We start from the raw sequence: 12,855 nt of genomic DNA, 5'->3' as shown, positions 1-12,855 counted from the left end.
AATAAGGGCACATATTTCCTCTCCTTTCAGTGGGGCTGGGGGAGGGCCCTCTCTGTTTGTCAGTTTCTCCTGATATATTAAAGAGCTCATTGCCTGAATCTTTATCTCGTAAAATGCATGTGACCTCTGTAAGTGGTGTCCAAAGAAAAAACTTTCAGTATCCCTCTTGAAAGGAAAGTGCATGTCAGCTAATGGCTGGAATGAATAACCGAGAAGGGAAGCAGTAGTTAGGGAGGGTGCTAGTAGAGGAGCTCTTCACTCGTTTCAGTGCTAGCAGTGCAGGCTAGAAACATTTATTTCAGTGCTGTGGTAGTAAGGGAAGTTTTAAAAAATGACTTACTAATTCTGGTGGAAATGCAGCTGACACTAATCACAAGTGTGAGAAAGGTCTCACATGCTCAGTTCAGCTTTCTCCAGACTTCCAGAGGGCTCCACAATGTAACTGCCACAGTTTTTTGCTCACCAACGAAGAGCCATGTTTGCATTGCTGGACTTGTGAGGGTCACACCTGTTCTGTGCAGCGCAGAGAGGTTACATATTGCTGACTGCCGCATCAAAAAATAACTTCAGTGACTATGGGGCAATGCAGTAAAGGACAAAATTGACATTTCTGGGGGAAACAGTACAGGCATCAGCAAAAAATTGCAAAACTTGAATTTTATGCAGGTTCTATTTTGTATTACACATCTGCTGTACCATCCCATTTCCAGTTTAAAGCCAATAATGCTTGGTGTTGCTTGCATGACTGGCTTGACTATCACGTCAATGTGATCTTTAAAACCCTTTGTTTGCCTAGAGTGCGGGGCTGCTTCAAATATGTTTCTGCGCACGCCTTGTTCTCGCTGGGAGGTCAGCCGCCCTTTCTGAAGCACCTCAGCCTGTCTGTGCTGGAGGGTGGCATGTCGATTTCTGCCAGGGATGCTGGAAGATTCTTCTCTTCTCTTTTTGTTTTCAACAAAAGGCTACTTTGTTTTCTCATCACAAATTCTTTTAAGCTTGATTATCTCCCCTCAGAATAGGCTCTTGAACTCCTAATCAGGTAGAGCTTTTTCCCTTCACCCTCTTCATCCCTTCTCTCCTATTAAATACTGCAGTGGACAAGAAATAATCAGTTTAGTTCCAGCTAAGGTAAATCAGCGCCCTTATAACTGCTCGATTAGCTGCAGCCCTTCAGGTGAGATGCTGGAGGAAATGGGCAATCAGAGCCTGCAAGGATCTCCCATCCTCCCCAGGACTTGTGCCTACAGTGCTCAGACCCGTTTGCCCATTCTGGAATGGAAAAGCTCGTGGCCCCATGACTTCCATTGCCCTCAGAGCCCTCTCTGCTGGCACTCTTGTTCTGGCAGTTGTATTTCAGTTCATGGCTACAGGACTGTTCATACCAGCTCCCCAGCTACTTCATGTGCTTATAGAGGATGTTTCTACGTCACAGTATCAAATTAATATCATTAGCATGCTAATTGCATTTATTTCCAAGTGGTGACTACTGGAATCAGGTCAAGGCTCAAAGCCCAGAAAACAAACACAAATGTCCAACACCAAAGGGGGCTGGAGGCTCGTAGATCACCAGATCCTGCTGAAAGCCTTGCTCTGGGTTCCTCTTGTCCAACCGCCTTCTGGGGGTGCCTCTGAGAGTGAAACTTCACTATTAAAGATGTTCTTTGTTCTTTGGTGCATCAGATAGGAGGGGCATTAAGGCTTAAGGATGACATGGGAGACTGGAAGAATTGGGTAGCAGAAATACCTGTATTATTCAGAGACAATACCAACATCCACATCATCCCATTGGTTGTTTTTGTACATTCTGACACCATTACTTTTCCTGCTTGGTGTTATTTAAGTAAGCTTAAATTTGAGTGGGAAGAGCAGATGGCAGAGAAGGAGACAGAATGGCTGTCTGTGTGAGAACCCCATGACTGTTTCCCTAGATTCCTCCCCCCACAAAACCTTCCCCCCCCCCTGTTGGGATCATACGGGGAAAGTTAATATCAGTGTGTGCTTACTGTCTCCAGGCACTCTTTGTCTTCTTTTGAGGAAGATTTTGGGAAGCTTGATCTTCAACCGCTGGCCTCCTCTTGGCCACCCTACATACAGGGTCAGGCCCTACCTCAGTTTTCAGGCCTGGTGAGGGGGCAGAGTGCCCCTGCTCCTACCTAGTTTTGCATTGCCATCATCAGAGGAGCCATGAGATGCATGGGGATAGGAACTCTTCTTCCTCTGGCCTTGCCTCTTGGGGTCCTTTCTTTGCACTGGGAAGGGCTCCTGAAGGCATGATATGAGACCAGCAGGCAGTGCAGTTGCGCTGTGATCTGATGGGAAGTATGCCCAGATCTGCAGGAGTAAGTGAGAAAACTTGTGTTGGAAAAAGTGATGTATTTTCTAAAGGTGACTTTTTGGAAAACTGGCCTTCCATATCAGACTTCCCACTTTTGCATAGGAAAAACATACTGATGAATGCACTGCAATATGAGCACAAAACAGAATCCTTGTGTAGTGTACTTTCTACCATTCTCCATAAAGGACAGATTAAAAAATAGGTAGTAATACATTTATTTGCATTACCTCATTAAAGAAATGATGGTCTCTGAGCAGGATTTTTTCTGGGGATTAATGGCCAGTAGGGGTTAGATCTGCAGCTGATGATCACCATTGACCCCATCTGGTCAATAATCCTTGCTAATCCACTTTTATTGGCCAGAGAGCCTGCTTGGCCTATGGTTAGTACAGTACATAGGAGCTGCAGCTTCACCTCTGTTTGGAGAAAATTAAATGTGGGTTGCAGCTTAAAGGAAAGGACAGATTCAGGCCCAGCTCCAGCTAGTGTGTTCCCACTAGCAATCCTTCCTCGGTCAGATGGGTTGGAGACACGGTTGGACCACTGGCTTCCTGGCACATGGGCGATGCTTCATGCTGGGAGCACAACCCAGGAACTAGACTGTGCTCAGGGCACAGCAGCTCTTCAGCCTTGTGGTATAGCACGCAGGAGCTTGGCATCCTCTGCTCCAGCAGGTCCTCAGCTCACCTGAATGGCTGCGATACAGTGCCTCCAAAGAAAGAGCTTCCAGCAGTGGCCAGGTCAGTGTACGAACTTCATAGAGGGCTGTCCAAGCCTCAGCTGGGACCTGCTTGACCTGCTCTGCACATGTAGGCAGTGCCAGTGCCCAAGCATGTGGATCAATTTCTTCCTGCTGTAGCAATGATCTCTCTGCTTCTCAGGGAAGATGTATCCTGTAGCTTTCTTTAAGTTACTCAATCTTTTTTCAGACTGAGTACGTCAAACCAATGACTTTTTTTCCCAAATGATGAGTTAAACATTCTCAAACACATCTGACTGTCTTTCATTGCATCCCTTTAGATCTATGTCCAACTGCTCAGTACAACCTAGGTTTATCTCTGTTTTGTGCAATGCAGCTGTTCTGTGTGGGATCATGGCTGTGCTCACTGCTGTATCTTTACCAGCAATTTGTCTTTTCCAGCATTGCTTCCTGATGACTTGAGGACCCTTCTGGAGGAAGCGAAGGAAATGAAGTGGCCCTTTGTGCCAGAGAAATGGCAATACAAGCAAGACCTGGGCCCAGAGGACAAAACCAACCTACAGGATACAATTGGCGCAAGGCTCCCTGATCTATTGGTATGAAGCTCAGCTATTGTGGGAAGCGTGGGATGCATGGGGCAGGAAGGTTTCCTCCTCTGAGAAGGTGAGGAGTTTCTTGTTTGTTTAGCTTGAGTGCTTGCCTTGCCCATTCATCTTGCTCACTTCTGTTTCCAGCAAGATGTGTGTTTGCCTATTACCTGAAGACCTGGCACTGAAATAAAGCCAAAAATGCTTTTCTAGTGATTTTCCTGAAAATTGCTTAACTGGGACCTGAGCTGGCCAAAGCCGAGGCAAGCAAGTTAATATTGTAACGGTCTTCTATGTACATAAGAGGCACCAATCTAAGTGAAGAGCTGCAGGATCCAGGAGGTGCTGAGGGATCCCAAAGCATACTCTGCATATTTTATCTATCTTTAAGATCAGAAAGCAGGAAGGAATTCCCATTGCTTCTTGTTTTCTGATTTATCTGAGTTACTTGTTGCTTGCCCAAGGGGCAGAGTTCCCCCAGCAGAGCCTGAGCAAGGCCTGCAGGTGTTGTCTGGGGAAGATGATGGCTTTGGGCAGTGACGAGGAGCTCCAGGAAGCTAAGGGCTGTGCCCACTGCACCATGGGTCCCAGGGATCCCAAATGTGCGGGGGGGTGGTGCTGCTCCCTGGGCATTTATTTTCTTTCTTTGGTGTGTGTGGCCTCCGACAGAAATTTATGGCGGAGGTTGACCTCCTTTACAATCCCTGCTCAGCACTCCGGCTTCGCAGCGTTTGTCTGCTCTCTCCCAGGACAAACACCTGCAGTAAGCTCCCGGAGAGACCTGGATAGATGGGAGATTAATGCGGTGGTAATAGAGGGGCAGTGTTCTCAGCATTATGCCTTCTCCCCAGGTAGATGGATCCTTTCTGAGATGATACCAATTATTTATTGCTGAAACATCTGTTGATAACTGCAGCTGCCCTTGTTAAACAAAGCATATCATGGGGTCATAGACCATAGGGACCTAAAATCCCACCGCATGCTCGTTTCAGACTATTCACCAACACCCCCTGAAGTCCATTGGTAACCGTCGGCTTCAATGCTTCGTCGTGTGGTTGAAAATACTTTGTAAACATTGTGCTGCCTTTCCCTGTGTGCTTTGAAGTATTATTTCATCTTCGCTGGTAATTTATATTCCAGTGCTATTGTACCATGGGAAAAAGGGAAAACCTTTTTTGTTTTCCATTTAATTGTAGAAAGACTGACATTTTGACCTGTATTATTAGTATTAGTCGGGAAAAGGGATTTTTTTTCCCCTTCATTCATTCCTTCCCCCCCTTTTTTTTTTTAAATTAAAATTTCAAGGCAGAGCAAAGGCTGCTTCAGTTCTTTGAATAAAAAGCTGGGAGGGAAATGAGGCTGAAGAGAAGTGATTACAGTGTGATGAGGAAAGATAAAAGTTTGAGCAACTTTCTTCTTCTTTTTTTGGCACGAGGGACAGAAAGATAATGCAAGTCCCCAAAGGAAAAAATATTTAAGTCTTTGCCAATTTAATGTTCATCCAAACCTTAAAAAAAAATACATCTCTGTTTATTTTAATTTGCCATGCTCAGAATAAGCTCATAAACCGTAATTCATTACACTTAAAAAGCACTTTGAGATCCCTGAATGAAAGGCGCTTCATTACCATAACACACTGTGCGGTGTGGAGCTCTGGCTGCCTGCGCCCTGACTGGGCCGTTCTACGCTGCACGTCACGTCGGCTGAAAGGCTCCATGAGACCAGTGCAGGGAGTAAGCGGATTAGGCTTTGGCTTCAAGGGTTTGCCTTAGTGCTACACTTTAAAAAGTGGGATGCCTGATGCTGGTGGCTGTATGCTTGTCTGATGCACCAAGAAAGCAAAGCCACCCACACCCGCAACCTTTTAGAGAGCCTTTCTTCAACTCTACTGTGGGATCGCAGTAAACAAACAGGGGTAACTTCTCCAAAAAGAATACCTGCTGCAGGGTAAAGGCTGAGGCTGTGCTTCCAAAAGGGACACTTGCAAGTGTCACCCTTCCTGCAGATCACCCATATCTGGAGACATGGAAATACTCTTGTGCTCAGTGACCAGCCAACAGAGGGCAACATGTCCACGAGCACAAAGGCTTTGATCCTACAAACCCTACTGAGGGCTTTATTGGAAGACAACTCTACATGCAAGTAGATCTCTTTTGAGATCATTATCCATGAAATGTTTGGTTGTATTTTCTTACATGATTAGAGCCCATGTTCAAACCCCCTGTAATGATGTATGTATGGGACCTGTTGAGTCACAGCCTGAACCACTGATTGATCACCTGAGGCAAGGACTGAGTCAGCCATGGGAGCACAGGTGAAGGCAATTCACCTGTGTGACTGGAAGGATTGGAGCCTGGCTCCACCTCTCCTAGACCCCATTTAAGGGCTGACTGCCACTGGGGAAGGATCTCTTTCTGGAGATCTCTCCTTTTGGAGTTTTCTACTGCGAGCCTAGGACATGGGTGAGCATATAATTTTTGATTGTCTTTTTCCACCATGATAATCTTTATAACTATAAATCTGTAAAATACCATCCTAACCCTGCCGCTCTTCTAACTGTACAATGTGGATTGTCATTTTTACTATGCAGTAGTTCCTGCATCCAGGTTCAGGCATTCAGTCACGATCCAGGACCTGTTGCAATAGGTATCATGCAAGAACAAAAACAAAGCCTCAGCTTCAAAGATTTCATTTGCTTGTGCAATTGCACTAAGGACAATCATTCTCAGTTTATTTTTTAAATGCACTATTCAAATAAGGTTAAAGGTGTCTATCAGGTAGCACATGCTCCTGAGACTCTCCAAGAACACGTTTCCTCCAAGCAACTGTACAGGAGAATGTGCAGGTTGATCTCCACTCTGGTTGGGGGAGTGCAGATCCTGGCCGTGGTCATACAGAATCTCCTCATAGTTAATGTAGCTGTGGAAAAGAATAGAGAGAATAAGTCCTTGCAGCCTTTGCCTGGGCCTTACCTAATTATGTGCTGCTGGATTATCATTAGGATAATCATTCTAAGGGAAGTGCCCCGATACCCTTAGGGATGTGTGTGGATCTTGAGAGTCGCAGCCTTTGAAAAACAGCCGAAGAGGGAGCTGAGGATTTAGTTTTCTCCTCCCCATACCTGCTGGTGTGGTAACAGGAGAACCAAAGCCCTTAGGATCTTGGTCATTCTGGCTGACCTTTTGCTATCTGCCTCTTAAGAGCTCTTCTTTGGTGATCTGCGTGAAGTGGGGAATGACTGAGCCCAGAGCTGTGGCTGCGGGCTGATCTTAATGCATGAAGGCCTTGGTGGCATCCTGGCCACCTTATGCTGTGCAAGCCCTGTCACTCTGGGGCTTTTTGAGTGAGAAGTATCAGAAATCAGGCCCTGTCAATGTGGGAGGATGGCCAACGTCCCACGTGTCGCTCAGCACTTTTACTCGTGTAAAGCAGCAGCTTTAGTGGAACAGCTTCAGCACAGTGGTGCAGTTGGCCAGCCCTGTCCCACTCACATGCAGCGCTGCAAAGCACTCATCTTCCACTGTGCGTATGGAAAAACTGCAGCAGGATTTGCATGGGCAGTGCCAGGAGAAAAACATGAGCTGCGGTCCTGGGTACCAACAGGGCTATTTGTTTGCTTTGCATGTCAGCAGGATTTACTGTTCTCAGATGATGCTTCACGGAGCCTTTCATCCCTGGAAAAGGTTTTGAGTCGTCTTACTGGGGTCACTGTGCTTTTTCTCCTTCCTCTCCCCCCAACTGCTTCTCAAATGGATTTTTACTTTTAGGACAGATTTAGGAAAGAGAGTCTTGGATCTGTAAATGATAATAAGGATACTGATGCTGCCCTATCAGGAGGGGTTTCTCGTAGGCCCTTAGCTATTTTGAAGTGCTAACGTATCCCCTTTAACACAGTATTTTAATGTAACACAAAGAAACACCAATAGGCTTTTAATTAAAGACTGAGCACAGCAAGGGCAAATTGGTGCCGCAAAGTTCCTGTTACACCTACAGTTAGTAGTCAGCAAAATCTTTCCACTCCAGGGTTCCCTCAAATCCCTGCTGTCAGAAAGAGAAGGCCCACAGGAGCTCCTGCTCAGGAAGTTTCCTTGGTGCTTTAAAGGCTTTTCTTCTGTTCTTGCCCCAAAATGCTTCTCCTGAGAACGTTCAGGTCCATCATGGCAGTGTCTCCTGGTCCCACTAGAAGGTGTTTTCCCATTGACCCCTCAATCTGCAAGCAGCAGCTAGGGCAGGGGTGATGCCTTCTCTTCATGTTGTGGTGAAGTATGTATCCTTCTCCATTCTGCAGAGGATTTGGGCGTGGTGCAGCCAGATGGGGTCTCCTGGCTCTGCTCTGCTGAAGCAAGTGACACTGGAGGAGGCAGTGCACTAAAGAGCAGGAGCTGGGAACAGAATGAGGAATGTGCCGCACTGCCCCTATATTTTCTCACTTCATGAAGGATGATGAGGCAGCTTGTCAAAACTGATCCATTCTGCAGTGTTTTGAGTTGCTAATAATTGACCTAATGCTAGGCTCATTGAATAAACACCCAACTCTCCACCGCCTTCAGGATGAATAATGTGAGCTAATTGAGAGCTTCAGTCGCTCAAGCCATTAAATTGGATCCTCTGCTACTCTGAGCAGAGAGGAAAGTGTCCAGGAACCTCTTGTTCCTTCCTCTGCAACTATTTACTGCACTACTCACCCATTCTGTGTTTGGGCTTATCCATCTGCACATCATGGCCACGCTTTCTCCTGCCAGTCACAGAGGTGGTAGGAGGCTTAATTCATTGTTATTTGCAGAGTGTGCTCTGATTGCCAGCTGAAAGGCTGAGATTGATAGAGAAGTCCCGTGCAGTGACAGCAGCTTTGGTCTCTTGGAAATACAGGCTTTGCTAACAGTGCGTGGGGTAAAAGGGCGAGACTTCAGCCAAATCCATTGCTGTTTTGACTGTGTGTTTAATCTGACAGGGTACGAATGTAGGGGGAGAAAGAGACAGGCAATTTGTTAGGGTTCAGTGAAATGCTAACTAGCAGTAGATCTTGAGGGAGAACCTGGCACCTGGAAATGCCTGCTCTGTGCGCACAGCTTGAGTTTTTTGTGACTACTCTTGGATTTTTAGAATTTAAAACCTCAGCCTTGATTACAAAAGACTAAAATAGGATGAGGTGAATGACTATAGGCAAACGCAAGAGTCCAAAGTGCCTGCAAAACTGTGTGTGCACTCCAAAAATTATTTTAACCCTTGATGCTGCAGGGATGTTTCTGCAACAGGGACCCTTCTGCACCTGCAGGCTGCATGGGGAATTGCCTGTGGGACTGTTGCCTTATAAAGAGGGCAGAGAGAGTGGATTAAATCAATATTTCATTTATTTGGACTTGTAATTCCTCTTACATCAGCTGCCACATAAGATCTCTGCAACTCCCTTCCCCTCCTCCCCACCCTCATTTACTATGCACCAATAATTTCCCTTTGACGCGATGCTGCCAGCTCCCGTGCCAGATGGCCTCGGTTCTGAGCTGCTCCCTCTCGGGAGCAGCCCCATTGTCAATGCAGAGGAGGCATTGCGGCTTTGAACCCAACACTGGGACCCAAACTTCGGCCCCGGCGTGAGGAGGAGTTAACCCACTAATGCAGGAAACCATGCACACAGCACACCCTCCCACTCATCGCCATCAAGGACAAGCCCTTCACTAAAGGCTGTTTTGCATTTTCCCCCACGGTCCGTGTATAGAAATCTCGTGCAAATTTAATTCTGTCACCACCTGATTCCACTTCCCAGGCGTGAGGTTCCCTTTGTGTCCTAAACTCAATTAGACATATGCATTGGGCATCACGGACACAGATGTTAAAACAAAGTGCACACGTACCCTGCTCTTTCTTTTTCTCTTTTCCCCCTTCCATCTCGATGTGGATGCAGTGAGAAAGACAGCAAGTAAACCTGTTTATCGCATTTGTCCCGTCTGAAGAAAAACGTGCCTGCAAGTGAGAGCCGAGCTGGGCTGAGGAATTCCTGAGTGGAGCCATTTGGCAGTGGGTGAAAGGCGTGGGTATGGATTTCTGGGTGTGCTGCCGGGAGCATAATTGCAAAGCTTGACACCAAACCGTGTCCTTGTGTGCCACACAGCGTGCGGCCCGGCCTTTCAGGAAAAAGTAGCTGAGTCTCTCCCCCTGGCTTGACTTTTCTACATTTTGTGTCCATTTGGTTTTGGAGAGGGACACAAGAGGTTTCGGCATTGAGCGAGGAGTTAAATTATGCGGCTGCAAGACTGCCAAGCCCTTCAGAATAGGATGCTTCGTTTAGATTTTCCACAATGCTATTGAAGTGCTTATTTTCCTCCTGAAGAGACACAAACAGATGCAAACTTCTGTAAACACTTTAGAAATGAATTCAGTGAGTTTGGCCTCTCAGCAGTGCTCAATAGCTGACAGAAAAATGTCTAATTAGTGCAAGTGGAAATAATAGGGCCACTTGGATTCCTTCCATCCTCCTCCAAGTCTACTTTTCCTAGGGACTCAAAGGCCCTTTTGTTTGGTAGGTCACCCTCTCTCAGGCTTTTGTGCTCCAATCTATTAAAGGAAGAAGGGGAGGAAAAAAAATAGATTAGGCGATGCTCTGTGCTTAAATATATGGCCTGTTCATGAGCATTTCAAATGGATAGTTTGCAGTGTCAGTTTACAGGTGCTTAGAGAGGGGGATTCCTCCATTGTTGACCAGCACAAGCAGGCTGTGCGAGTGGAGCTTCAGGAATCCTTTTCAAGTGCCATCCTCTTAGAAAATCCAACTCAGGCTCAGAGGGGAAGAAAAAGAAAAAAAAAAAGAAAAAAAGGAAATTTTGCACAAATCTGCCTCACTGTGCAGAGGCAAGTGCAAACAAGCCAGAAAATGCATGAAGCGGGCTGATGCTGCAGCCCAGCGTTCATGCCATAATCACGGGCTCGTCTCCAGATGGTTTGATATGGGCTTTCCCCACATCTTAGAGGGCTCTGTTCATTAGAAACAAGTGTTACTCCGGCTGCTGCCATTCCTGCCCTCAATCACTTGACGATTAAGCTGCTAAAATCAAGAATGAGTCTTGCTGTCAGGAGGCAGTTCTCTGAACTGAGAGAAGAGAGCAGAAGTCTGGACAGGGTGGAGGCAATGAGGAGGCTCAAGAAGCCCGGTGGTGACTAGAGTGATCAACAGCATCTCTGACGTGGTGCTCTTGGGCCTGTGCGTCTACACAAGGAAGACGGAAAGGAAACGCATGCTGAAGATAAAAACTGAAGATAGCTGTCCAACTGAGTGTTTTAGTGGGGATTTTCACAAAGCCTTCTTGACAATCATTCTCTGATGCAGTGGGGCCTGAGCCACTGTGTTGCTTAAACTCTGCTATTAGCAGATTTACTAGCTGACAGGAATGCTATGAGAAACACATGCTTTTTACGAGGAGATTTTGTATAGTTGAAGGTGTTTCCTGCTTTATTCTCTTGCAGTTTCTCCAATATCACGACACGGTATTTGAGCATTGCCAGCTCCCTGGCACTGGAGCCAAGTGGGATACCAGGAGGCAAGGTTCTGACAGCCACTTCCATGAAGTCCAGGCAAGCCACGGCTGTGCCTAGCACCCCTGATACTCTATGGCCAAAAAGACGGGTCCTTTGTTACAGCTGATTGCTGCATTTTGAAAGTGATGTGCTATCTATCACAGGAAGTGGTATTTGGTAGCCATTGATGTGGCCTTTTGCATCCTCAATGAGGCCACATGGTGGTTTCATTGGGATCCTGTCCTCTTAACAGCATGCTGCCTGAGGAGCTCTGTATGACTCCTCACGTCAGCGTGACGGCTACTGGAATATAGAAAGAGTTCTTGCAATTACAGAAATTATTAAAGGTAATCTGCAAGGGGAAAGCATTGCCTGCCCTGTTTATTTGTGGTGTACAAAGAAGTTTTGATCCTCCATTCAAACTTAAAGCTGCGCTGATGCTAGTTGTTTATAGCCAGGGTCTGGTTCCACAGGTAGCCACATGGTCCCTAAGTGTCCCCCATTTCCTAGGGGACTTCTAAGGAAAAAGAGGAAAAGAAAAGCTAAGAGTCATGTTCTTGAAAATGTAGTACTCAGACAGAAGGTAGTCCCATCTGAGACAAATGCTTTAGTGACCATTTCCAGTCTCCCCAGACTCCCTTTAATTGTTATTACTGTTATTAATCTGTTGGATATAATTTAAATTCATTAACAGACTAACAAATTATATGGTTCCAAATACTGAACACCAATTACAAAGACAAAAAAAAAAAGAACCTTTCAATCTTAAGAGTGAAAATATGGCCAGAATTAGTCAAATTATAGGCTATAGTAAATATCTAATCAATGCTACAAAGACTTACTCCCTTTTGTAAATGCCTAGAAAGACAGAGGTTATGAGTAGAAATTTTGAGGCAGCCTTTTAATTGCTAGTTTTTGCTTCTTGTATTGTTTGGTAATTCTACTTGCTTACAAAACTCTGCAGTTGCCTTATAACAAATGACTAAGGAAATTCAATCTGTCTTTAAATGGCATGTAGCAGCCCTTTTAGGAGAAGTATTGCTAAAGCTGAGTATTTTCTATAAACAGTTGGCAGAGTCTTTGCTCCATGAATTTCTTCGAGGTAGCCTGATGGCACTGGTGTTCTTTTCAGGTTTATTTGAAAGCTTCCATCATGGTCAAGGATTGTGTGACGGCAGCTGCTATTGTGTTCTTGATTGATCGGTTCCTGTACTGGATTGATGCCTCAAGCAAACTCCTGAAGATCGCCAAGGGCTTGCACAAGCTGCAGCCCACCACGCCAATTGGTCCTCAGGTGGTCATCCGCCAGGCTCGCCTTGCCGTCAATGCAGGTACCGGCTCCTGGGCAACCACTGCTCCACTTTCTCAGCTCAGACCCAATTAGGAGCTACTTGACTTTGAAGAAGATACTTTGTCCCTTTCTGGGAATGACATGCTTATGATCCTGGTACCATCTTTTTCAAACACACAGCCCGCTCCCGGCCCCCTTGGGCCCTCCAAGCTCCTCTCACTAGCACAAAGGGGCTGGTATAAAGGGCTTCAGAGCCAAAAGCAGTAGAGAAAATTGTGAAAGGGTGTGGAAAATACTAATTGGAGCTTTTGTTCCTTAACAAATATTCCCCGCTGGTTTCAAACAGGGATATATGAATTGCTATACTTCTGACCAAGGGCCTTTAAAAAGTAAATTAGAGTCCTGGCATTTTCTCTGCACTGTCCCAGCTGCT

The 12,855-nt window shown here is 46.0% G+C and overlaps 1 protein-coding gene across 7 annotated transcripts in view; it reads left to right on the top strand.

The window, feature by feature from the left end:
* ALPK1 (alpha kinase 1) overlaps positions 1-12,855 on the top strand; it is a 38,077-nt gene that overhangs the window by 12,673 nt on the left and 12,549 nt on the right. For all 7 annotated transcript variants that reach the window (XM_031553108.1, XM_031553104.1, XM_031553103.1 and 4 more), the window contains 2 exons: positions 3,477-3,631; positions 12,264-12,462. In XM_031553108.1, coding sequence (XP_031408968.1) covers positions 3,524-3,631; positions 12,264-12,462 — 307 coding nt within the window. In that variant the 5' untranslated portion in view covers positions 3,477-3,523. The remainder of the gene's footprint in view (positions 1-3,476; positions 3,632-12,263; positions 12,463-12,855) is intronic.

Source organism: Meleagris gallopavo, chromosome 4 (genome assembly GCF_000146605.3).
Source record: "Meleagris gallopavo isolate NT-WF06-2002-E0010 breed Aviagen turkey brand Nicholas breeding stock chromosome 4, Turkey_5.1, whole genome shotgun sequence".
NCBI lineage: Eukaryota > Metazoa > Chordata > Aves > Galliformes > Phasianidae > Meleagris > Meleagris gallopavo.
Note: the sequence above shows the minus strand (reverse complement) of the source record. Positions and strands in the feature narration are given on the sequence as shown.